The 26838-nt window shown below is 43.9% G+C and overlaps 1 protein-coding gene across 1 annotated transcript; it reads left to right on the top strand.

Moving 5' to 3' along the window:
- The first annotated feature begins 13610 nt into the window (after positions 1–13610).
- Positions 13611–24446, top strand: LOC131234324 (protein FAR1-RELATED SEQUENCE 4-like). Its single transcript, XM_058231121.1, has 3 exons — positions 13611–13829; positions 20885–23001; positions 23866–24446. The coding sequence occupies exons 1-3, from the start codon at positions 13740–13742 to the stop codon at positions 23894–23896; spliced, it is 2238 nt and encodes a 745-aa protein (XP_058087104.1). The 5' UTR covers positions 13611–13739; the 3' UTR covers positions 23897–24446.
- Positions 24447–26838: the final 2392 nt, after the last annotated feature.

Below are 26838 nucleotides of genomic sequence, written 5' to 3'. Positions count from 1 at the left end.
TCTTCGGTAAAGGTCAGACTATGAGCCTCAACCTTTTGCTCTTTCGGAGGCCTGTCAACAATGAAGACCTCTTCTTCGGAATGACCAATACTCCTCGTGTGAGCTTTTCAAGAGCGGTTTGAATTGCCTCCACCACTATGACCTTCGAAGATCATTCGGATCTCCCCGACTGGCTCGTTACTGACAGGTTGTTTATCTTTTGATGTAACCCGATCTCCTCTATGACTGACGTACTCCCCAAGATGGCTGCTGCGAATGAGTGCTTCGATCTCTTGCTTAAGATTAAAACAATAACTCGTTACATGTCCGTGATCCTGATGAAAAATGCAATATTTATTTTTTCCTTCTATTTTTGGGATCAGACTTCAACTTACTTGGCTAATGGAGGATACGTTTGTCCTGGATCTCCAATAAAACTTGCTCAGGCGTTTTGTTGAGAGGAGTGTAAGTTTTAAACTTACTGTCGGGCCGTTTGTTCGAGTGATGATTGTCCCGTGATTAGTTGTCCTTCCTCTTTCTATTTGTGGTGCTGAGCTTATCTCTGTCCTTGTCTGTTGTTCTTTATTTGGGGGATCTTTGCTCTAGATAGCATTCCTAAGAACGTGCGCTTCTTCAGCATTGGCATATTTACCTGTTCAACAGGTCAGCCATCGTTGTCGCTGGGCTTTTATCCAATGAGAAGAGAAACTACTGATCTCTCAATCCTCCCATGATTGCGGCCAAGGCAAGTTCCTCAGAGTGCTTCTGAGCTTGCAACGCTTCCAAATTGAAGCGCTTGATGTAGTCTTTCAGTAGCTCGCTGTCCTTCTGAACGACATGAATGAGGTGGGAGAATGGTTTAAGTCTTTTCTTCCCTCCGATAAAGTTCTTGATGAAGACTTGGCTGAGCTCGGAGAACGAACTAATAGAGTTTGGTTTCAACTGTTTGAACCATAGCTAAGCAATTCTAGTTAATGTCAGGGAGAAGGCTCGACACATGACTATGTTAGAAGCATTATGGAGTTCCATGTAGACTCTGAAGGACTTCATGTGTTCCGACGGGTTGGTACTTCTTGAGAACGGAGCGATCTGAGGTAACTGAAATCTATTTGGCAGTCGCATCTGCATGATGTTGTTAGTAAATGGGGGATCGGTTTCCTCCATTATAGCTTGCATTGGAGTCGGCGCCTTAGTTCGGTAGGCCTGCTACATGTCTCCGATATGATCTCGCAAGTTTTTTTAACTCGGCCTCCTAAGGTTCATCGCTCTCCGCCGTAGCTTTAGCCGAGGCTTTACCACGCTTCTTCCGATCTAGTTCATGGCATAGGTCGGAAGCTGATAAAGTTATAGTTCCATAAACGTGAGTCGGGGCTGGATTGGTCGAACCATGTTGCTGGCTCCTCTGAGACGCAACGGACGTGTTATATGGCCGAGGAGGAATGTGGCCCGTTTGCCCATCCACGTTAGTGGCCCCGTGGATATGCTGGGGCTGTTTTCGTTCCAACAATTGTTTTGTTGTGTTCATATTATTATTCAGCATCTCCACTTACGAATGTACTAACCTTACCTCCCTAGGCCAGAATCAGCCTGATGCTGGGATGAGGAACCCTGATGACTGTCAGATTGTTCTGGGGATGGTGTATGGTTAGGTGCAACTGGGGAGTTCAGACTTTCTTCTTTCCTTTGGCCATTACAGTGTTTTTGGTAAAGCAGGAAACAACTTTGATCTCATTTTCCACAGACGGGGCCAAACTGTTGATGCAGTTTTCCAATAAACCCTCCTTGGCTAACCCTCTGGGACCTGCACAAAAGAAAGTAAGAGACAAAGGATACCCTGGCTAGTACAAGGGACCCTTCGATGCCTAAGTCAGGACCTTGGGTCTTTGTAGGAGGTGATCTCAAGTAAAAGAGTCACCAGTTGCGCATATAGGTGAGTATAAGGATAAGTATGCGTACCTTACATTGGCTAGAAGCACCCCTATTGATATGATAGGGAAGATCACACCGTAATGAGTCTTTCTCATTTAGGATTCCTGATATGTCAAAGATCTTCCCGCACAGGTTTCCAGATTTACGAAGGATCTTCCCGAGATTATGGTTGTCCGAGATCCTCAGGATATGATTTTATCTCCCGAAGATCTTGGGAGAGATCTTCAGGCCGTTGGAGGGTTTCCCGGACTTTTAGTTCAAGAAAATGTAGAAATGTAGATGTGAGACCCGTATCCTAGTCCGTACCGTTCCATAGACTTCCTCGATCCTTCCTATCCAATTTCAGCAACCCGTCACTTGTAGTCGGCATTTGCGCGTGACCCTAAGTCGGACCCTGTCACCCGAGTTGACTCGACCGGAGATTTGTACCCTTGCGACTACACCGTTGCCGCGGTTCCAACACTGTGTCTTGCGCATCGATGTGATACCTATGTCAGGAGTCACGGGGTCGCGTTTATTTCGAGAAAACGTCGCGCATTGCAAATCCCAAGAAGAGAATCTCTACAATCTATCAAATCAATCCCATTAATCAATAAAGTACAACACCCATCCCTCTCTTACCAACAAGGCATGACAACCCATACCTCTCTCATCCAATGTCAACTTTCTCTCTCTCTCTCTCTCCACCCATTCCTTTCTTACACCCATCACCATCCCTCTCTCCCATCCATCACTCTCTCTCTCTCTCTATTTCATTTCTCTCTTCACTCCCAAGCAACCAAGGGAGCAACTGTCCAAGTTAAGCTTATAATTGTGTTTTCTATTAATCCATGTCTATATGTGTAACACCCTGAAAATCGGGGGTCGAGTAAAAGTCCAACTCCCGAGTTCCAACGCATCACTTATGCAACATATTTAATAATGATTAAATGTTGTCTGTATTAATGCATAAAACATTAATAAGATTAAGCCAAATCAGTAAAACATAATCTAGGGACAGTTGTAATACGCAAGCGGAAGACTGACTTAAATATATATAACTCTACAAATCAGTACAAGCCCCCAAAGTATGTATGCATTGCCATGTCAATAATTACATGTATTGCATCAAAATACAAAATGTCAAAAATGTAATAGTCCACCACAAGTATAACCCTGAAGCCCCATCGATTAGAATGGACTATGAGAACCCGCCTGAATACTGTATATATGAGAATGCCTCCTTATCATCCTCAAAGTCCAGCTCCGCCTCGCAGGCTACGCCATCATCTGAACCTACAACAGGGTCTGGTTGGTGTTCAAGACACCGTCACGTAATGTGAGAGCAAGTGATCAACTCAGTGGCTCAGCATAGCTAGGTATGCTAGTGCAACACATCTTCGAGCGAATATCTGGTCGCAGACCCTCAGAAAAATGCTGCATACATATCGGCTCGTCTGCCAGAATCAACGAGGCGTACCTACCCAACACCGTAAACCTGTTCTCATACTCAGCTAATGTCATCTCTCCCTGTCGGAGGCGAATGAACTCACTCTCCTTCTCGTGGTGATAGGTGACGGGATAGTATTTCTCGTGAAAGTGTGCCTCAAAATCTACCCACATCCACATGTGTCCAACCTCAACAGTACGGAGGACACTATCCCATCATAAGCTGGCCTCCTTCTCGAACATGGGTAACCAACTCCACCTACTCAGGCTCTGTGCAGTGCAGTGGCTTTAGTATCTTAGAGATACGGTCAAGCCAATACTCGGCCTCCTCGGGTCTGTGAGTACCCGTAAAGGTAGGGGGCCGTAAGCGATGGAATCTCTCAAGGTGGCCGCTGGCACCTGCATTCCCAACAGGGGGCGTAAATGGAGTAAGCGGAGTCACACCCATGCTCTGGGCAAAAATTCCTCACCATGGTGGATCTTTTTGTGCTCTTTCTTTGCTCGCTGCGATCAACAATATCATTTGCTCCAACCTATCGGTAGGGGGAGCCGACGAGATACAGGTGGCGTCGAGGAGGACGCACGGTTCTGCCTGGAACCGGTGGCACAACAAGTGTAGGCCCATTGGTGGGGCAGTGGCCAGCCGAGAGTCCGGCATGGTGTCGGAGGGAGACGGGCCCAAACTAGGGTCCGTATGGCTATCGCTCGGGGGAGGTGCCCGTCAAATGAATCGCCAAGAGTGAGCCGTGCCGTACTCGTGTGGCCTTAGGTGGCATTCCCTATATACCACATAGGGTGCAACCTGTAAGATTCAAGATGCCCACAACCTCAACCACACAACATTTACACACGGTTTAAAGAAACTTCATACATTTCATTTACTAAAATTGTCACAATACATGAAATATGACATTACATGAATCATGACAGGAAATGAATATGAGCCATTGCAAATAAAGCTGTAAACATTAAGACCACTAACAAACACAACCACGCTATTTACCTACAATACTACTAAGCTTTTAAACATTAAAATGTAAATATTCTAAAACAGCAATAAAATAAACTACAGGGCAACGACATGGATGACTAGACATCTAAGTCTGGCAACGGAGGAGGGGCGCCCTTATCCTTCGGGCAACACAGGATAGTTTTCAAGGTCACCTTCTTAAACTTATGCTTCACGAGGGCCCGGACATCAATAATCTCCTATCGCAGGGCAGCCTGGCCCTCCTTAAGTCGAGCTAAGTGGGCTTCCCTAGTAGCCCGATTAATGTCACACCCCGGTGCCGTAGGAGGGGAGCTCTCCTCCGTGTCCTGAGCCTCCTCTTCTTCTTTCTGTTCCTCCTCTATCTCTTCACCACTTTCTCCCTCGCTTTCTTCCTCTAGATTAATAATTTCCTCCCCCTCACTATCGGACTCCTCGCCATACTCATCGAGTCGGGCTTGACGTTGTCGAGGGCCGATCCCCATGTTGTTAAGCGTAGCGTCGTTTATGAACCGAATCGGTGTAATAACATCCATGTTAAGTCTATAGCTGACCTTTTGAGCAATCTTACATACCAGCCGGCCGAACGAGAGTGAGACGTCATTCCTGACAGAGTGTACGGTCTGAATTATCTGGAGTAGGGCGAACGTGGGCAGACACAACTTGTCCCCATGTCCAACCCTGTACAAGAAGTCTACCATCAAACGAGTGCATTCAGTGCGGTTGCCCCACCGTGGATACACATTGTACGTGAAAATGTGGTGAAGCAAACGGAAGTCATCTGTTAACCTCGTCGATGGGAGGCAATTTTCTCGCGTCCAGGGAACCAGTCGGCCACAGAGGTATCGCGTTCGGCGATCTCTTTCTCGCGCACTCTTAAAAAAATTCTCATTGGCGTGTACCTCACCACGTGGAATCCCCATAATCCGGGCTACCAGATCCACATTGACTGTGTGCTCCCGCCTCCCTACATAAACAGTGAACTGGAGAGGCTCCAGTGATGGGTCTCGGATATGGGCGTAGAAAGCACGAACCGTATTCTCACATGCGTGAGACTTACCTTCAAACATGGGACCCCACTCAACGTCCACCAAGCGGTCCATAATCGGGTGTAGCCCAAACAACCTCTCATCTACGTGAGCTTCAAGTACAACCCTGCGGCCGAAAATCGAGGGTCGAGTAGAAGTCCAACTCCCGAGTTCCAACGCATCACTTATGCAACATATTTAATGATGATTAAATGTTGTCTGCATTAATGCATAAAACATGAATAAGATTAAGCCAAATCAACAAAACATAATCCAGGGATAGTTGTAATACACAAGCGGAAGACTGAAACGAATACGTATAACTTTACAAATCAATATAGGTCCCCAAAGTATGTATGCATTGCCAGGTCAATAATTACACGTATTGTTTCAAAATACAAAATGTCAAAAATGTAATAGTCCACTACAAGTATAACCCTAAAGCCCCGTATTCAGAACGGTCTATGTAAACCGGCCTGAATACTGCATATATGAGAATGCCTCCTCATCATCCTCAAAGTCCGGTTTCGCCTCTCGGACTATGCCATCATTTGAACCTACAACAGGGTTTGGTTGGTGTTTAAAACACCGTCCCGTAACATGGGAGTGAGTGATCAACTCAGTGGAACAATAAAGCAAAGGTTAACATGTTATCAATTCAATCAAGTAGTAATGATAAAGCAATACAATTGAACATCCCTAAGTACTCTAATTAATGCAGGAATGGTATGAATAAATGATGCATGCCCTCGCCTGTACTTCCTCAGCGATCTTTATCTAACGTTCGCGCATGTCAGTCACTTCTTCGTGCTCTCTACACATAGCCAAACAGCACATGCAATGTGGTGCATGAATATAATTACCAAGTTCTTATTAGTCCTTTTCATATAACAGGATTGGAAAGCTAAGGTACCTCCCTTATATCAATTCCCAAACAATGATCCATTCTATGGTCGTCAGTCCTAGCAATTCTCATACGATGTTGCCGTTCTAGGTCACTGCAAAGGGCTCATCACATTATCAGTGCGGGCCTAGTGTACTCTTATTGCTATGTAAGGGCTCGTCGCCTCTACGTGGTCATAGAGTACGCTCAAGGTCACTATAAAGGGCTCATCACCTTATCGGTGTAGGCCAACAACTCGAATACGGTGTCCCATACCACCGTATTCGGCTCACGTGTCTGGGTTGCTCACTGGACACTACGGGAGGCTCGTCACCCCGGTGTAGGTCGAAGCCCGACCACGGTGTCCCATACCACCATGCCCGGCTCATGAGTCTTAGTGGATCGAGGTACTAAGGTTAAAGGGGTTTTCACCGGTGAGTTTGGTACCTTAGATTCAAGCGTAGCATCCATACACGATGAACATACATCGGGTCAATAGGGTTACTTGACGAGCTTGATTGGTACGAGCGCACATCGAATTGATCTACATGAAGTGCACGAGTACTCCGTGTGGCCTAACCACTGCGACAAGTCGAAGTACGACTCGGACTCATCGAACACGTCCCGCGGGGCGAAAACAACCTCACCACCAAATCGTGGCTTGTTCGATTGCCTGGACTATATCGCAGCCCCAAACACATTCAATTATAACAAGTATTCGTATGAAATAGTCAAAGCATAATAAACATATAATTCTAATCCCACAACCATTTGAGCATGTTATGGAGTACAACATATACAAGAATTCACACATGCGCATTTGATAAGTAAAATAGACAATAAAATATAAATTACATGGAGGAAATCATACACATAGTCAAGGTAGTTGAGAATCTTATCTCAACACCCAAATAAAGTACAATTTATCACACACTTGCTCATTCAGACATCTTCACGAACACTTAGACTACACCTTTTTAACATACACAACGTATGTTGATTATAATGTGTATTAGGGCAAAACCTTTCGCCAAGGGGTTGCCGCCTACACAACAACCATATACCCATAACAATTGTCATGGCGAGCACGAATGCAAATCCTCCACTCATTCAGACATTTTCACAAACACCTAGGCTACACTTTATAACATACGCGACGTATGTTGGGATAACATGTATTTGGGCAAATCCTTTCATCAAGGAGTTGTTACACATACATTTTGCATATATACACAACAATTAATCATGGCAAATACAATTTCAAATTCCATACATATACGATCATTTCTACGAACACACGGATTACAATATACCCAACATAGTTCACATATATATACGTAAAGCAAAACAGACATCGCATTTGGCATGTGAAATAGCACCCACATCAGTAATAAACCATTAACTAACATTAAAAGCCTTGAAAACCATAACCTATACGTTTATAGTCCGCACCTTACGCGGGTAGATACGTAACGAACTCAGTTTGTTCACTCACGCTCCGTCTACGGCCCAACGGCAACCTATTTCATGAAATAGGTTAGTTACTTCGTTACTTTCACTAGTTGAAAACCTTAAGACAGGTTAGGGTTAGGATTCCTTACCTAAGTACGGAGTCAGAATCGCCTGTATAGCGATACAGGAATGGTGGTTGAGTGTGTGAAATAGCGGGATCGAATCCTAGGAAGAATCTCCAACTCTCACTCTCACTTTCTCTCTTTTTCCTTCTCTTTTCTCTCCTCTCTCCCCTAGGGTTTCTCAAATTCATATGGGGTGACAGAGAGAGGGTTTAAGGTCCTTATATATGCCCAGGATTGATGGAAATGGCCCTAGGCCCAAGGTATACTTAGGTTATATCGAAATACGGACTTTTTCGGTCCAACGGAGCACTTCTGGTGGCCCCTTTTCCACGTGCGATCAGACTTAAGCTCCCTGACCATGGATCTAGGTCAGGCTGAGTTTTCGTTCCGATCGGATTTACAGATCAGCCGTGGTAGACCAATTTCAGTTTAACGGTCACCGGTACTCGATCAGGGCCACAAGTTCACCGACATGTGTGGGACATTTCTCCTGATCTGAGGGTGTATTTGGGTCAGATTCTGATGGTCTGAATCCTTATATTTGGCCCGCAAGCGACACGACTCAGATTACTTAAATTCAAAATTTACTTCTAAATATATTCACGTTTCTCACACACTTTGCTCCAGGCTCAAGTTGTGCATTTCTAGACACAATTAGGACTTGATTTTCGAGGGGGTTGTCAAGTCCAGTAATGCGGTCATATCCGTATAGTTTCGGGGTAATCGGACTTTCGACGTACGGTCCAGGTCCGATACGGAGTTTCGGTGTGCTCCCGAGAGCAACCGGGTTTTGAGATGGATTCTAGATTTTAGGGTAACATAGCATCAATGATATTGCACAGTTTGGGTCTTACAGATCATATTTAAAGTGATTAGTGCTAATTTCATAAGCACTCTAGTTTAGCACTTGCTAATATTAACCTAATTTCTAAAGGTTTTGGTCCTGGGTAATTTCTGCCTGAGGTGGTACTCGGGTCCTTGTACGGATTTTTCTGAGATGTTACAGTCCAGCAGCCTTACCATCCAACCCTTCAATTCTCATCATCCTCCATCAACGAGGAAGCTTAGGAGCTTGGGCAATCAAGGAGCTTAGAAGATTTGCAATCGGTGGGTGTTTGCAGGATTAGATTATGATTTTTGTGATTGACCAAGTGGGGCATATCGATTGATGGTATAGATCCTATTTAGGACCCATCTTGATGTGTGTATTGTAAATCCTAGGAGGGCTCATAGTGGTGGAGCCCTCTATCGCATGCCGCTCTCTTTCTTTTCTCTCTATCTCTCTCTTTCCCTGATCGATGGCCCACCCCGATGTATAGATTTCATCCATGTTATCCATTTAAGTGGGACGATCCGCTGCCCATATATGGGTCCACCTTGCTGCCCATTTTCGGGCAGGGCTGGACAAGGGAAAATATAAATATCAGATTGGTCCTGGGGCCATGTGGCCCACCTGCGTGGACCCTCCCGGGACGTAGGTATTTGATCCCAATCGTCCAATCCCTGACCATCCAAAACGTGGGCCAAATGGGCCGTAATCGATCGAACAAACTGCTATCCTGTAGCAGGTCCTGGTGTAGAGGGAACTGCAAATATTAGTTTAATCTAACGGTGAGCCACGCTGACATGGACCCACCATGATTTATTTATTATATCACCACCATCCAGATTGCTAGATGGTGGGTTGCACCGTGAGGATAGTGTTTTATCAACACCGTCCATCTGTGGCCCCAGCAGTAGAACAACTACTATGTAGGTGTCAAGTTCTGTAGGTTCCATGAGGTATGGGTTATATCCAATATCATGTGGTACGTGTTATATCCACCGTCCAACATTTTTGGACAGTGGGCCAACTTGATGTGTGTGTTTTAAATCCACACCATCCACTATTTGCGACGGTGGGAACCCACCTATAATGTATGTATTTTATCCCCGCTGCCCATCCATTTTCTAGGCGAGGGACCCACCCACACGTGCTGCACGTGTGGGGTGGGGCCCACCTTAATGTATGTGTTGTATCCATACCATCCAACCATTTGCAGAGATCGTTTTGTGGCATTGCAATGAGAATGAGAAAGATCTAAATTTCAAGTGGGGCCCACCCTGATGTAGTGTTGTATCCACTTCGTGCATCCATGGGTCCCATGTGAGGCCACCATGATTTATGTATTCTATATCCCCACCGTCCATTTGATTGGGATAGTAGGATACCACTGTGATGCATGTGTTTTACAGCCACACCGTCCATCTGGACGGTGCTATGAGGGCCAACCATGATGTATATGCTTTGTAGACACGCCGTCCATCTATTTTTCTGGGGTGGGACCCACCTTAATGTCTGCATTATATATCAGCACTGTCCATCTGAACGTGCTGTGGGACGCACCATAATGTATCTGTTTTATCCACGCCGTCCTAATTACTGGACGGGTGGGGCCCACCTTGAGATGTGCTTTATATCCAGTCCGTCCATCCCTGGACACGGACCCCACCATAATGTATTTGTTTCACCCCACCGTCCATCCACGTGGGCCCATCATGTTGTACATGTTTCGTCTATGTCGTCCATTTGCGTGGCCCATTGTGATGTATATGCCGCCCAGATATGAGGCCCATTGTGTGTATGTTCGGCCCGTGTCTGAGGCCCAACGTGTTGTATATGAAGCCTATGTGATGCGGCCCATTGTGTGTATGTTCGGCCCGTGTCTGAGGCCCAACGTGTTGTATATGAAGCCTATGTGATGCGGCCCATTATAATGTATACAAGGCCCATATGATGAAGCCCGTCGAGAAGTATATTAGGCCCTTGTGTGAGGTCCATTATGATGTATATTGGCCTCTTGTGTGAGGCCCATTATGTTGTATGTGAGGCCCTTATATGAGGCCATGAGCCTCACTATGTGTTTGGCTATATGTGGGCCACTCCTTGGGAGCAATGTTGGTTAAATGTCTACATTGATGGGCAATGATGGTTAAATGTCCACATTGTGACCTTCCATTAGGCATCGTTAGGCCCATTCTTGATATAAGTAGGCCGTTTAGGCCCATCCTTGATATGAGGAAAGTACATTATCATCATATAACATGCTTAGTATAGCTCCACGATCCATGCTCATACGCATTATATGTATGCTTGATATGAAGAGTGATTGATCATAGCACGTGCCATTGGGCAGATTATTATTGGACTCCCTGATAGACGGAGTTGCCCCACATGAGCGCATGGTACGCGGAGGTTTGATGCATAACTGGATGGTATGACTCATGCATCTTGCAGTTTGTGATATAACTACTGTACGCCTTAGTGATATCAGGGTCGTAGTCTCCACACGCATATCGTGGATGGCCAGATGGGACACCAAAAATTTTTTTCTACATGGGGTGCTATAGATGTCCCTTGGTGAAATCCCTAAACCTCCGTGGCCGGGAGACGCTCCAAAGTCTAGACCGAGTAGATACATAAGCGCCCGAGTGCCGAATACTAATAGGCTGCGCCTCCTATTGTGTCGTGGTCAGTTGGAAGGGGGTGTGGCCTTATCCGCCCAAGTGAGGGGGCTGTAATCTAGGATGAGTTTGACCAGCTCATAAATGGGTCCGCTATCGATGAGCCGGGTAGGTATTGACACACTACTGGCTAGGCGGATAATGAGGTCTTTTCCATTTGCTGGTTATGTGGCTAGGGAGGCGGCAGCCATTGCGGAGTGTACTAGACCCCAGTGATGATCCCAGAGATGTACGGAATTGATATGTGGACTTATTGAGCAGGAGTTGTATACTCATCATTTTACTTAGTCATTCATTCATTCATTATCCACTCGGGCTGGTGGCGCGTAGCTAATTGTTACGTGTACCTTCACAATGGCCAGGATTTCAGTTGAGGCACACGATTAACCTGAGATCAGGAGTTTATCACATTGAGTCTATCTGTCCAAATTTAGGTATGAGACTTGTTTGGATAAAAGTCCCTTGTGATGGACCCCGTGACCTGCGATACTACGTACTGTCATCCCGACTTCACACTCCAGCTTAGTCATTTCATTCACACTATATATTGCATTGCATCCTCAGCACATAACATTTTGTTTATTATACTTCTGTATTGTATAGCCTGGATAAGGCTGATGATATTTATGGACTTACCAGCATGTTTCTGCATTGCTCTGATATTGCATCTTGAGCACGCTTATATTGCGTACACACTTACATTACCTTCTAGGCTTTCTATAGGCTTATGCATGATAGATGCGTGCATGTGACGTTAGATCGCAGCAGCGTTGAGCTTGGAGCGCGCAACTGTCTTCTGGAGCTTCGATTCTCGATATATGTATTTCCCTTTCAGCACTGTATTCAACTATTTATATTAGTGGATATGTGATGATGATGTTGCTTTTGTGATTTGGGTAAACTTGTTGTTATGCTTCTTACGAGATAAATGTACGTTGAAAAATCCTCCTTATAGGATCCCATGATTCGAATCTGGTGTATGGGCGCTGGGAGCCAAGAATGAGGTACTACAGAGGCTGCCGGCAACGGATTCAATGATCGAAAATTTTGTGAGCCCGGTTTCCGAGTTTGGGGCATGACAATAGAGGTGCTAGATACAGTAAAAGTAAATAATGCCAACCTTCGACATTTATCTTGTTGAAGGCTATCCCGACGTATGACCGAGCTATGTCTGACCTTTGGTCGGGTTGACCTGCAGGGCGGTAGAGACTGAACTATATCCGACCTATGGTTTAGGTTGACCCATAGCCGACCTATAACCAATAAATGATTATCTCGACTTATTCAATAAGTCAGCCATTTGAGTGGACTTACAGCTGTATCTTATTTGAGTGGCTTACAGTTGTATCGACCTATTCAAAGGTCGACCTTTTTTTACCAGTAGATGCCTCCTAAGTGGTTTAGCTCTATTGGGTCTGTGCTGGTTTGTAGAGTTAGTCCATTCCATAAGTCGTTCTATTTTTCCCTCAACTAAGTGCATTTAAAATATAAGTGACCAAATGAACCCACATCCTACCTGCTATCCAACTTCTCCTCGCAAGTCTCCCCTTTACCCTCCTCGGACTTGGATCTTTTGGAAAAGCCTTGTGCAGAAAGTTCCTGCATGGGAAACTTAAGTGGGGCCACCATAATGTTTGCCAGACATCCACTCCACTGGTCCATTTTTTGAGCTCATTTTAAGACTTGAGACCAAAATTAAGTAGAATCCAAGACTCAATCTATGTGAGCCGTAAAAAGAAAAGGTGGGTAGGGAAATTCCTAATGTTATAACTTTCCAAGATCTATAATGATATTTATATGCCATCCATACCGTTCATAACATTTTTCGGGCTAAGATGAACTGAAAACACAAATATTATCTTGATTGAAAACTTATGCGGCCCCACGATTATTTGAACCGGACTTTCAATTTTCACGTTTTCGGCCTACCTGAGTACTGGATCCGGCTCATTTCTGGTTACACGTCTTGAAATAAACTCAGAAAAAGGATACACGGGGTGAATTTCTAACAAACATCACGGTGAGCCCCACCTACGCTCCCAGCGCAGACCCCCTCGTGTGCGTGCCTTCTCGTCTTTAACCTCCATATGCGCACGTGTGTATTATGGCACGCCCCTTCTGGTCTGCTTCATTTTTGGGTTGATGCCCCCAAAATCAGCTGTCACAGCGGATGGACGGCGTGGATATAAAACAAATAGATCAAGGTGTCCCCCACAGCGCCCAACAGCACCGAGCTGGGTGGTGATGGGTCACCACCCAATCCGCTTCTCTCATTGACCTCCAGCTAAGCACGTGTGCATTCTGGTACGTGCGCTGCGAATCACCCCGCAGGACCCCATCAACATCCATCTCTCCTCTCGCGAATCGCGCTACCATCTCCAGCTCGGCTCAGGGAGAGAGAGAGAGAGAGAGAGAGAGAGAGGATGCAGCCCCTGATTGGAGCCTCTGCTATCGACCCAAGCAACAACAACAGCAACAACAACAACGTCACCACTACAGATTTCATCCAACAGGTTCTCTTTATTTACCATTTTGCCATTCTCGTTTCCCCTCTTTCATCTCTTCTTCTTTCCCTCCTCCCTTTTAATCCCATTTGCTCGCACCGTTTGCGTTTTTTTGGTATTATCCTCGCTTGCAAATGCTTTTCCTTTTTCAGCGCACTAGGTTTTTTTTTTTTTTTTTTTTATTTAAATTATAAATTTTATAATTATCGAGGAAAGGATTGTTTGGGCTTTTAAATCAAGAGATTAGAGATCGCATGGGAGAAGAAATCGAAGGGAGATCGCTTACTTAGGTGATCGTCCACCTTGAAAAGACTAGAGCTTCATTCACCCCCGACTTGCCTGAGTCACGACTCTACTCAAGACTAAACGAGTCAATCCGAGCTGCCGAGTCATTTGGCCATGATTTCACCACCTTCTATTTCTGCTATAGAGCACTCGTCGGGCAAGTCTCAACTGGAGTCGAGACCTTATGAGTCAATCTGATCTGCCGAGTCATTTGGCCATGATTTCATCCATTTCTATTTTCTGCTATAGAGTGTCCATGTTGAAATTTCCAACCTTGCCTGTAGTATTTTACAGTGTTAACTCTGCTAATCATATTGTGGTGCAGTGGTAGTGATTCTCTGGTCTAGAAGATGTCCTCTGCTTGTATGGTCGATTGGGATGATGAAGTGCCGGCCTAAAAGGTCGGGGTCTCCACTTTGTTATGGCAAGTACTGTTGACAACATCACCTTTTCGTAAGGGGTCATTTGGATGCCTGTAAAATCCACTTGTAAAGAGTTTACTGGTAGGTGTTTGGATTGCAAAATTTACCAAAAATTCACCATTTTTCTCTTCCCAGGCAAAAACCTATGTTTCAGATCACATGTAAAGTCTTTACACATGAAAAGACATTATACATGGCAGAAAACAATGGTGAACACACATATGCTGTGTGCGGCCCAGCATAATGCGTACGATACATCCAACCATCCGTCATGCATGTACCTTCATACTCTCATCTGGCCTAAAAAGAAAAAAGAAAAAAGAAGAAAATAAGGCCAATTGATCATCAGGTGGGCTACACAATAGGGAACAATTGGGATGTGACGCAGACCATTAAAAACCTTCCAGATTGTGTGTGGGGCTCATTATGTTGGGTGCGAGACATCAAATCCGTCTAGCATGTGTGTCCGTTGATTTTTTTTTTTTGAGAGAGATAACAATAATTTATTAAAAGGCATGCCTAGCACGCAAACGAATACAAGCTAACTGCAAACCAAAAAAGGAAAAGAGATTTACAGATTTGGCTTCTTTACCAAAAGAAGCCTAAACCACCATAATCCACTTGATCTCCTTAATGACCTCTAGATAGAAGAGCTTTTGTTATGAAAAGCCCTCCTATTTTGATGATCCCAAATGGTCAAAAACCCCCAAAATAAGCATCCTCCACAACACTTTGCCCAGTTTTCCAACTCCCCCCTTACGTGAAGCCCACATCAGGTCAACAACTGATCCTGGCCTCACCCAATCTATATGGAATAGACCTGAAAAAAATGCTTTTAAACCTTATGAGCAAAAGAGCAATGAATAAAAAGGTGGTCCACCGACCCCGTTGCTTCAATAAACATAAGGTAGATATTGGACAAAATAAGAGATCTTCTTTATGAGTTATTAAGAGTGAGCACTCTCTTGTTTCCCACTAACCAACCAAACGGCGCCACTTGAGGAGGAGCTTCATAAAACCAACAATAATACGGGAAAGACTGAATAGAAGGTTTCTCATGCAACAAACAATAGAAGGATCTGACCGAGAACTGACCCGAGTTGTGGTCGTGCTAGTTCAAGTAGTCTGTTTCATGAGTTGCTGGGACTGTCCCTCAAAAGCTTGAGAAGCTCCACCATCTCAACAATCTCATTATTTGGCAAATTCCTCCTATAAGGAGGATACCATACCACCGAACCGCCGCAAAGCGAATAGCAATCCTTCACCAACATGTCTCCATCTGAAGCAATACGAGCTAAACTAGGGAAAAATTGGACCAAAGCCTGGTCTTCGCACCAAACGTCAGTCTAGAAATGAATCCGGCTACCATTCCCCAAGGAGAAGGAAATACCTTCGCGAAAGCAATGCTCAATCGAAAAAATTGCCTTTCAAACACCAGAAGCCCGATATAAAGATGAACATTTTAATCTCCACCTGTCATGACAAAGCTCACATTTTGCCATACTATTTCTCTCCAAAGCCATCCTTCCTCAATTTCGAGCCTCCAAAGCCATTTCCCAATAAGAGCCATGTTCGTGGTTTCAAGGTCCTTGAAACTTCCTTTTATCTTCCAAAGCTTGTCACGAAAAAGCACATCTCAACTTTTCCAATCTATGAAGCACAAACTTCGGACATTTGAATAAAGATATGTAATAAACTGGCATATTATAAAAAGTGGCCTTGCTAAGAGTTATTTTGCCACCCAATGACAAATATCTTTTCTTCCAACTTGACAACTTTTTTTCTTTTTTCATTTTTTTCAATTACCTTATCTTAAATATGCATTTAGCCGGTTTCCCGATACACAAAGGAAGACTGAGATAAGACAAAGGGAACGGACTAGTCTTGTATCTAAATGTCTTTGCCAACCCGGAAAGCTTTTCGATGCCCATCTGTATTATGAGTATTTTTCTTTTAGCAATATTGATATTAAGCCTAGAAGCAACTTCAAAACAAACAATCACTTTATGAAGGTTATCCACCGACTCTGCATTCGTATCACATAGCAAAATGGTGTTATTTGCATAAAGAAGGTGGCTAATCTGAGCCCCCCTCCCCCCGCGTTGCAACTTCAAAACCTTTGATTAAGCCGACTAAAGAATGTGTGTCCATTGATGCTCTCCTAGGGCCCCCAAATCAAGCCCTTTTATGTTATTTGAATATTTTTGCGGGATTTACCACTCCAAGCTCTATGTGGTGTGAATACCCTCCACAAATTTCGTCCTCAATCCGACAATTGACCTCCACACTGACATGGCTCTATGCAGCAACAAATCTTTTGTACACCATCCCCCTTTCCCCACTATATATATATATATATATATATATATATATATATACACACACACACACACACACACACACCCACTTCCCCAAAAGCGCCTCATTCATGGTGTCCAACTTTCTAATATCTGCTCCTTCATACGACTTGCAGACTTCCTCCCATTTCATCAAATAGAACATGCCCTTCTCTTCCAACCCTTTCCATAGGAAATCGCTCCTTAATCTGTCCAGTTTCACACAAATGTTGGGGATAAATAGTAAATTGGGAGATTCAATAGTGCCACTTTAATTAGTGTCAACCTTCCGCCCATGGAGAGATGGTGTTGCTTACTGGATGTTAATTTCCTTTCCATTCTTTCAAGCACCCTATTCCATAAATGCTTGGCAATACATAGAAGTAGCCTCAAATATGATGTAGGGAAAGATCTTTTCTTGTAGCCAAAAGTCTCATTTAGTGCAGTCATTCTTCCGTTGATATTCTGACACCCAATATTTCGCTTTTGGAAGTATTGACCCTTAAACCTGACATACCTTGCATTTGATTATCTTTCCTTAAATTGTCCACCTCCAAAGTATTTGCATCGCAAAAGAGTATCGCATCAGATGCCAACTGAAAGTGGGATATGGAAAACTCTTCTTTATCCATCTTGAGCCCATTAGTGAGACCGACCTCTACCCCTTTGTGTATCATTTTGCTTGGAGCCTCCGCCACAACCAAGAATGAAAAAGGCGATAGCCCCCCCTCCTCGACGCCCACGTGAGATTTTGAAGAAACCTTTAGGTGATCCATTGACGCGAATAGAGAATGTTGCAGATCTCACACCTTTATTTCTTTGTTAAGGCCTCCAACAAAGAATTCTTCTAAGAAGGATTCCTGTAGCCATCAGATTTGATTAATTAACCTACGAACTCTGTTTGGAAATCAAAGGTAGTTGATGTTTGCCGCAACTTGGATAAAGCATCTTTAGGATTAGTTTCCTGGCCAATGCACCTGCAGGATTAGCTTGCTTCTGGTTCCCAAACCCAGTGCACAAAGCTTTGGTGGACTAAACCGATGTCACCGCTCTAAAATTTCTCACAACCCATTGGTACTAGGGAATCACACTTAGTTGTAGTATCCTTCCAACTGTCCCGATTCTGCTTCGAATTGCACGTCGGACTTGCGTTCCTTCTCTCTTCCCAGCCGTTTATACTTGAAAACATTTTAAATAGAAGCTTCCCCGCTCCCACACCCGAATCTGTTACCACTTCACTTCATGCTTCATGCAACTATAGCATAGCACAAGGTATACAATAATGGTAACTGTGGTCGTAGCTACCAACCTTATGGCTGTTATAATACAACCTGTAACAGTAAAAAAATTGTGGTCGTAGCTACTAGCCTTATCGTTGTTATGATACAGGCTGTAACGGTTAAATTTTTTTTAAGGAAGAAGTTGTCAGCCCCCATATTGGATAGTTACAAGCTTGTATCGGCCTGTTACGGGCCATTTTTTCCAAAACGGATATTTTGTCATTAAATCTACCTGATGCAGGACAATTAACCGCTTGCTCTAAAAGCTCAAACTAATAGAGCATGGCCACCCCACTCGAGCCTGGTGTGAAAATGCCCCTGCATTAATCACCCTCGGTGAGGAGTCTCGAACACAAGAACTCCTGCTTTGATGCCATTTTGATGCAGGACAATTAACCGCTTGCTCTAAAAGCTCAAACTGATAGGGCATGACGAATCAGTCCCTTTATCTCATAGCTCATGCCCCATATTCCATGGGTTAGGACTTCTGCCGAACTCCCCTCGTGGGCCCCACTTCACATGGGTTCTGCTTCACACGAGCCACTCGCCTCACACGGGCTGCCCACCCCGAGTGTGCCCCTGGATCCCACAGGCCACCCCACTCGAGCCCGGTGTGAAAATGCCCTTGCGTTAATACCATTTCCCCATCCAAAATTTGGTTATATATCTTATATGCTAAGCCTGAAGGATACACCTACAAAGGTCTTCCTCATCAAATTGAGGAAAGTCAATCTTGAGATGCTTAGTCTAGCCAACCAATTGCCCACATTCTCTTACATGTTACATCAGATGTTGTGGGATCTTTGTTGGTAATCATTATTTGAGTTGTGGACCGCTTGCATGTTGGATGACTTTGTAAATACTTGAGGAGATATTGTTACCATTGATTCAAGGTGTGAGTTAAGAGTCTTAGACTTCTCCTCTCCAAGATTGGATGTACCCTTCAATAATTGATTGAGCTTAGCCTTTGTGCTAGCAGAAACTTGACAGTGTTTCTCCTCCACCATGTTAGCCGTGCAAGAACACCTTAGCGAATTGTTGATATTCCAAATTTTGCCGCTTTGTTGATTCCTTCAACTCTTCATCTCAATGTCTAATTGCATGAGCTTTGTCCCATCGATCATGGCTCTAATACCAAATTGTTATGACCCCAATGATCCCAACAAGGAAAGGATTATTTGATCTTTGAATCAAGAGATAAGAGAAGGCATAAGAGAAGAAATCAAAGAAGAAAGAAAAGAAAAGAAGAGCAATCACTTGGGTGGGTGATCATCCATCTTAAAAAATATTAGAGTTTCATTCCTCAATGCCAAAACTGCATCCGCATAATCCCCATTTCATTTCCAATAACTAAATCCTAACAATCGTCAATGACTATCCAAATCCTTTTACAACTCATCCCTTTATTTAGTTAAATATTTGCCAACTCATCCATTGACTCAACCTGTATGCAACTAACATGCTAACTCATATGCTGACTCGGATGCTAACTCATCGCTAAAAATGAGGGATGCATTATTTCTGATGGGGGGATGCTATCTGGTGATCTGAACCGTTGATGTGATAGGCATCCCTGTGGATTGGGGTTGCCCTAAAAAAGATCTTCCCAGCCATCCTCTTTAGGCCTTTTGCCTGAACCATCCATGTGTTTTAAGTGTCTATATGTAGGCTACGCCTACTGATTGAAGGGTTGGAACCGTCCATGTGTTCTTTAAGTGTCTATATGTACACTGTTGATTGAAGGGTTGGGATCTTCCTAGATTGATAGATTTATTGGCTGTATCCTGTCTGCAGTTGGCCGTATTGGATCGATGGTCTGGACCGAACCATGGACCCATGTGTACAGACTGGCTGTGTTAGGAGACTCCAGACACTTTTGGTGTCCTCATAATGCGTCAGGATGTGATAGTTCTTCTTTATTCTCTGGCTTGTATTGTTAAACAACCATTCACTCCAAAAGCTCAAGCTGTCAGAGTGTGGTGTATCAATGTATATCAAGGGACTTTTATCACTTCAACACCCCCCACACATGCGGGGTGGGAACTCCACACGGGAACATACTGACGAGGGTGGAGGGACACTCACACCATAAATAGGCCGGGCTTGATTTCCCGGTCCTGGAGACGGACCTGATTTTCCTGGTCCCCTGTGGGAGAATAATATTTTAGAGAGGCATATTTTTGCTATTCTCGAGATTCGAACATAGGATCTTCCGCTCTGATACCAAGTAGAGAAAGATTTGATGATGATAATGTGAAAGGGAGAGGAAAATATTGAGAGAGAAGAAGAAGGAGAGTTTGGGAGAGATGTTGTGTTAGGCTTGCTTGGCCTAACACATAATATTTTATTATAATAAAGCATATAGTACACCACAGGAGAAAAGGGAAGTATGCACATGCACTTACACTAACCAAGTGTGCACATGCACTTACACTAACCACCAAACCACATACACAATACATAGCATTCTATATGTACGAGTGCCTTTTATGAGCCGATCTTCTTTTGTGGGGTTTTCTTCATTCATTGGGTTTGTGTTTTTTACTTTTCCTGGTTTGGGTGGTTTTTGTTTTTCTTTATTTCTTATTTCTTCTTCTCCTTGAAGATAATTAGTGGGTTGATCTGGGAAGTTTTCGCCGTTTTTATCAAATTTGTTGCTTCGGAAAATTTATGATTTTATAGTTAGTATTGTTCATATGATGAAGTCAGCTGCTTTAGAGTGGTTTATTTGATTCTTCCAGCTTGCATTTGCAAAGAGGATCTTCTACTCTTCTGATGAAACGGAAGAGAATTATGCAATGGGTGAGCAGCTTGCAATCGAACATGTTGAGCCTCCTGCGATTGTGAATGAGAATGCAATAGTGGAGATACCTCCTGCTACGGTGCTTGCTGTAAATGACGAAGATCTGAATTTAGAGCCCTCTGTGGGTATGGAGTTTGGATCTGAAGAGGCGGTTTATCAATTCTACAATCAATATGCCAGGCGTATTGGGTTTGGTATCACGAGACTATCAATCCGCCGTTCACGTACGAACCGGTCCAAAATTGCTGGGCATTATGCATGCACGAAACATGGCCTTAAGTCTAAAAGAAGGAAAACCGAGAACCCGCAGCCGCCTCCGGTGGCGGGTTGCAAAGCAATGATAAAGGCGAAGAAGAAAGGGTTTGCAAAATGGGTGTTGACAGAAGTTTTGACGGGGCATAATCATGAACTCCGTCCTGGGGAACCGGAATTTTTCCGGTCGCACAGGGAGCCCGGGAAACCTCTAAAGAGTGCTTCCAAAAGTTCACGTGGTTCAGGGATGAGAAGGAACAGGTATGCTGCTGATGGGGGTGATGGTTTAAGCATCATGGGAGCAGATGAACGGCGGAAGCACCTTGCGGGAGGAGATGCAGAAGCTATTCTCGTTCATTTCACACGTATGAATGCTGTGAATCCTGCATTCTTCTATGCAGTGGAAGTAGATGGGGCACAACATATGGGAAACGTTTTATGGGCTGATGCCAGGTCTAAAACGGCGTATACGTACTTCGGCGATGTGGTTACGTTTGACACTACGTATGTGACACACAAATACAACGTCCCGGTTGCCCCGTTTGTTGGAGTGAACCACCATGGGCAGTTAGTGTTGCTTGGTTGTGCGCTTATTGCAAATGAAACGAAAGAGTCTTATGTCTGGTTGTTCAGAACATGGCTTGAGGCGATGTCTGGACAGCCTCCAAAGGCAATAATTACCAATGAAGATAAGGCCATAAAAGCTGCAATAATGGAGGTGTTTCCAGAAACTCGCCACCGTCTTTGCCTGTGGCATATCCTAGAAAAGGTTCCAGAGAAACTGGATCAAGTATGTAGAGCTAACCCAGCATTTACTGATAGATTACATGATTGCGTATATGACTCCTTGACAATCGACGAGTTTGAAATGAAATGGAGTGAACTGATCAAAGATTTCAATCTTGGGGAACACCCATGGCTTCAGACACTGTATGAGGATAAGCAGCTTTGGGTTCCGGTGTTCTTGAAGGACGTATTTTTTGCCGGTATGTCTACTTCCCAACGTGGCGAAAGGGTCAACCCTTTTTTTGATAAGTATGTGAATGTAAGAACCACGTTGAAAGAGTTTATCGATCGGTATGAGTCGACAATAGAGAGCTGGTACGAGAAGGAAGCCAAAGAAGATTTTGAAACATTTCACAAAACGCCCTCGTTGAGTACACCATCACCTTTCGAACGACAAGCAGCAGCTGTCTACACTAGAGAAATATTCAAGAGGTTCCAAGCTGAGGTTCTTGGGATGTCTGCTTCATATGCAAACATTGTGCAGCAACAAGGGACACTCATAACATACGTAGTGAAAGAATGGGAAGATTTCGAGAAGTTAAAGGGGAAGGAATACAAGGTTTTGTGGAATGCGTATGAGGTGAGTATTTCATGCATTTGTCGTTTGTTTGAGTTCAGAGGTTTTCTTTGTAGGCATGCACTAGTTGTCCTCATGGCATCGGGTGTACCAACAATCCCATCACAATACATTTTGAAGCGATGGACAAAGGAAATGAGGAATAGGCATGTGATGGATGACTGCCATATCGAACCGACATTTGGTGTTCACCACCCTAAAAGTATGCGTGAGCGTTATAATGATATATGCCAGCGATTCATGCAATTCGCACAGCAAGGCTCATTATCAGAAGAGATGTACAACACTGCATCACAAGAACTACAGAAGGCGATGAAACAACTTGCAATTACGAAGAAGTCTATTGGGATGGTAAGAAATGCACCGCCGAGAATTAATCCGCGCCCTTCGATACCTACCAACCAATATGGCCACCAAGACAGTGAGACCAATACTTGGAGGTAAAGATCAACTGATTACATGTATATTTCTCATGCAAAGATGCAAATTTTCTTCTTCTTCTTCTTCTTCTTCTTCTTCTTCTTCTTCTTGGGTTTGTGAGGAATGGTGCAGGTAGGTGCATCATGACTGCATCCCTGCACCAGGGCTTGGAAAATTATCTGATGAAAATAGCTGGAGCTGTCCAAGGATCAGATCCAGGATATCAGCTCATGCCTGACCCGTTTAAAGGCCTCGCCCTGGCTCGCGTGCCTGAAATTTAGGCCGGAACAGACCTAGTTCAGGCTTGGACATGGTAACAAAGAAAATGTCGTAAAATTTAAACATGGGCCTGGCCCCTTTTTTCATAGCAGAAAATCAGGCCCGTTGGTCAGTGTATCATGATTAACAAAAAGCTTGTCTCCTGCTCAGTAGATGAGCTGGTAGAGACAATGTAGCAATAGGAATTGTGCACATGTGATGGGGAGGTTTCTTTGTGGAATACATGACAATGTGGCAATACGGGTCAATCATCAGGTGCAGTCCAACTAAAACTTGCCCCAGCCCAAAACTCGATCAGTCATTAGGTGTCTAACTAAAACTCAGACCAGCCCGAAATTTAAGACCAGTCCACTCATTTGGTGGGGCATGTGTGTAGACTGAATATAGGACCTTGGCCATTTTTTCAAACTGCCCATTTTTGTCCAACATGTGGATTCTACCTGATGAGCCAAGAGGCCTTATTTTTGGGCTGGGAGCCTGGGACATGGTCACAGTGGGACCCATCCGATGAATGGCTTGGATCCTGCAAAGTTCACATATGCACATGGCCTTGCAAATCCCACTAGCATTGCTCAATGAGCTGACATGAGGCTGTTTACTTGCAGGTTTGGCTTAGGTTTGACTGATCGACGGTGAAAGCGCTTTACAGGAAGCCTTGATTTTGGATGAAGTGTGGTCCATGCTTTGTTTGTCCAAAACCAAACTGGATTACAGGGAAGCCAACATGGACATAGCCAGCTGTCAATCTGCTGCTTGTATGTGGAATTTCAATGGTAGGAGATTAAGGTAAGCTGAATTTGTATCAAATATTCCCAACTGTAGTGCAGATACACTATGAAGTACCTGTATTTTAGTTTTTCAGGAATGCTACTATAAAAAATGTAGCAAATCATTTCTTTATATACGCATGGTACTTGCGTACGGTGACAAGGACTATTGCCTTGGTGGGCCACCACGTGGATGGGCCACATGCCAAAAATCGAGTGGGTTGGACTGTGGTGGCCACTCGAAGCAGTGCAAAGGTCCACATTCAGAGGGATGAAACACGACAGCTGGATGGTCAAAGTTGTCCATCACTGTGACCAACCAGATCAACAGTCCACATCACCATGTTAGCCATGTGTATGGTGAAGATGTATAGTATATAACTCTTCTAAGATATGGTCAAATCCAGGGATCTTTGGTTTGTGGCTTTGAAGAACTGAAAGACTGTTGTCCTAGTTTATTAGGACAGCGGCTAGAAAGGGCAATTTCATTCTTACTACCCCTTAAAAACTCTGGGAAGAAACTGGTTCATGTTGATCTTTTTGTTTTTTGTTATATATTTTTTAAAATTTTAAATTCCATGAGATGATTGGTGTTTTGCTGATGCTTGTGCTGTTCTGAGATTTGTGAGAATTACAATAGAAATCTAGAAAATGCACAAGATTATGGTGGTGAAATGGCGGTGAGTTGTCTACACAGCACATGGTATACATGTATATCAATTTTGACTGTCCAAACCGTGGGGCCAAATCTGGAGGCAGGAGCATATAGCTTGAAAACACTGATTCACCCAAAATTAGACGATAGGTGGGCATTAAAATGGAGGAGTCCAAATTCAACAAGCAAAACCAGATGGTTATGATCATCTGATCCATATTTTCAGCCCATGCTCCATTTGCGTCAAGGCCGGTGATTTGGGTGCCCAAGATCGCTGTCGGTGCATGTATTTTGTAACCGCAGATCATCTAGTAGCTCCATGAAAATGTATCGGGTTTGGCCCGAGTCTTTTCTGTTGAAAAATTCCCGAACTGTTTGTATAAATGAAGTCTCTGTTATCTGGTCTCCACTATCTGTTAAATTGGTTGCAACTTTGCATTTGGGTAAAGTATCAAATTGAATTGCAATAATTAATTCAATAGATGTAATTGAGAAATGATCATGTACTACTTAAGTACCATAAGCTTACCATACTGTACTTCTTTACCAGCAATCTGTTGCATGCGTAGGACATCTGAGGTGTGCAAGAGGTTGGCCCGTAATCTCCTGGCATGAAAATCACTTTTTTAAGGCTTTTAAGTGTTTTTATCAGCCACCTAACTAATCAGTTTTAGAAAAATGATTTTTCAAATTTGTTTGTTTTTTTGCAATGTCTTGTCCACCCTTTCCTATATGTTTGATCTGTGTGTGTATGTGTGTGTGTGTGTGTGTGGAAGGTTTGTTAATTATGCCACATGTGCCCTCATGGCATGTAGGTTCGAGACTAAATCCATCCACCGGTTGGTCTGCTCAGACGGTGGGCTCTAGTATTGGAAACAGGTGGGTGGGTTAGAAAATTCAGCCAAGTATTTTGGAGCTTTACGTTTGTTTTCAATCAGCAGCCCACCAAACCAGTGGATCAACCAAAATTTTGTGCTAGGGCATATCATATACTGGTGTCTTTCTAATGGATGGACTGGATCTCAGACCTATTTGCCATTATGGGAAATGTGTGGCGTGTGCATGAGTTGTGTCTCAGCAAATCTCATTTGGAGAAGTGGGATGGGCGCCACTTTCCTCTTAACCCCTGCCTGCAGTTCTGTGGGGCCCACTGCTATGGAATAGTAGTGGCGCCACCATGATGTATGTGTTTTATTCATGCCGTCTATCCATTTTGCCAGCTCATTTAGGGCATGAGCCCACAAATGAGGTAGATCCCAATCTCAGGTGGACCACACCATAGGAAACAATGGTGATTGAACGCCCACCATTAAAAACTTCTTGGGGCCACAAAAGTTTTGGATGTAGCTGATCCCTCAAACGTCTCCTGAGAAATTGAAGGGGGCGTTTTGCAGCACACGTGCCAGATTTGCTCCAATTAAGTGGGGGCCACAGGAAACATAGGTGGCCCCAAACAGGTGGGAGTGCCATTCATTAGATGATGTGCATGTTGAACATAGAACGTTGGTTTTTTCCTTCTACCGGACACCATTTCCTCGCACAACTGTGGCCCACATAATGAGTTATCTGACCCCACACCCAATGAGTGGCCCACGCTCAACACAACGGTGCCAGATTGGTGGCAGCAAATGGCCCACAAGTGTTGAATTGGACCCACCATTTATATACATTCTCTCTCTCTCTCTCTCTCTCTCTCTCTCTCTCTCCAAATAACTTTTTCTACTTACAGCAGTACATAAGTTTGGTTTATGATCAATTATAAGTAGTTTTGTTTTTTTTCTTTTTTTAAAAATAAATTTTATTTTAATTTTTTTTGTTATTATTTAAAGTTACTTAATCACTTCAGTTTAATAAGTAGAAATCAAGATAAGCTACTTAAGGCATAAGCAACTTATATTAAGTAATTTATGATCCAAATGCCCCCTAAATAAGCATCAGTGGGTCCAATCCATTGGAATTGAATGAGAGACATCTGATTGATGATCAGAAAGCAATGGGATGTGGGACCCACATATTGACTTGCTCAGATTTTGGGCCCCACATCCTATCGCCATATGAGTCATGATCAAATGGTGTAGTCCTACATTACATTCTTTCGGCGTGCACGACATCAGGGATATTCATCTGCTTTGAAACACCCATAGTGAAAATTTCAC

The sequence above is a fragment of the Magnolia sinica genome, chromosome 19 (assembly GCF_029962835.1).
Source record: "Magnolia sinica isolate HGM2019 chromosome 19, MsV1, whole genome shotgun sequence".
NCBI classification, from domain to species: domain Eukaryota; kingdom Viridiplantae; phylum Streptophyta; class Magnoliopsida; order Magnoliales; family Magnoliaceae; genus Magnolia; species Magnolia sinica.
Note: the sequence above shows the minus strand (reverse complement) of the source record. Positions and strands in the feature narration are given on the sequence as shown.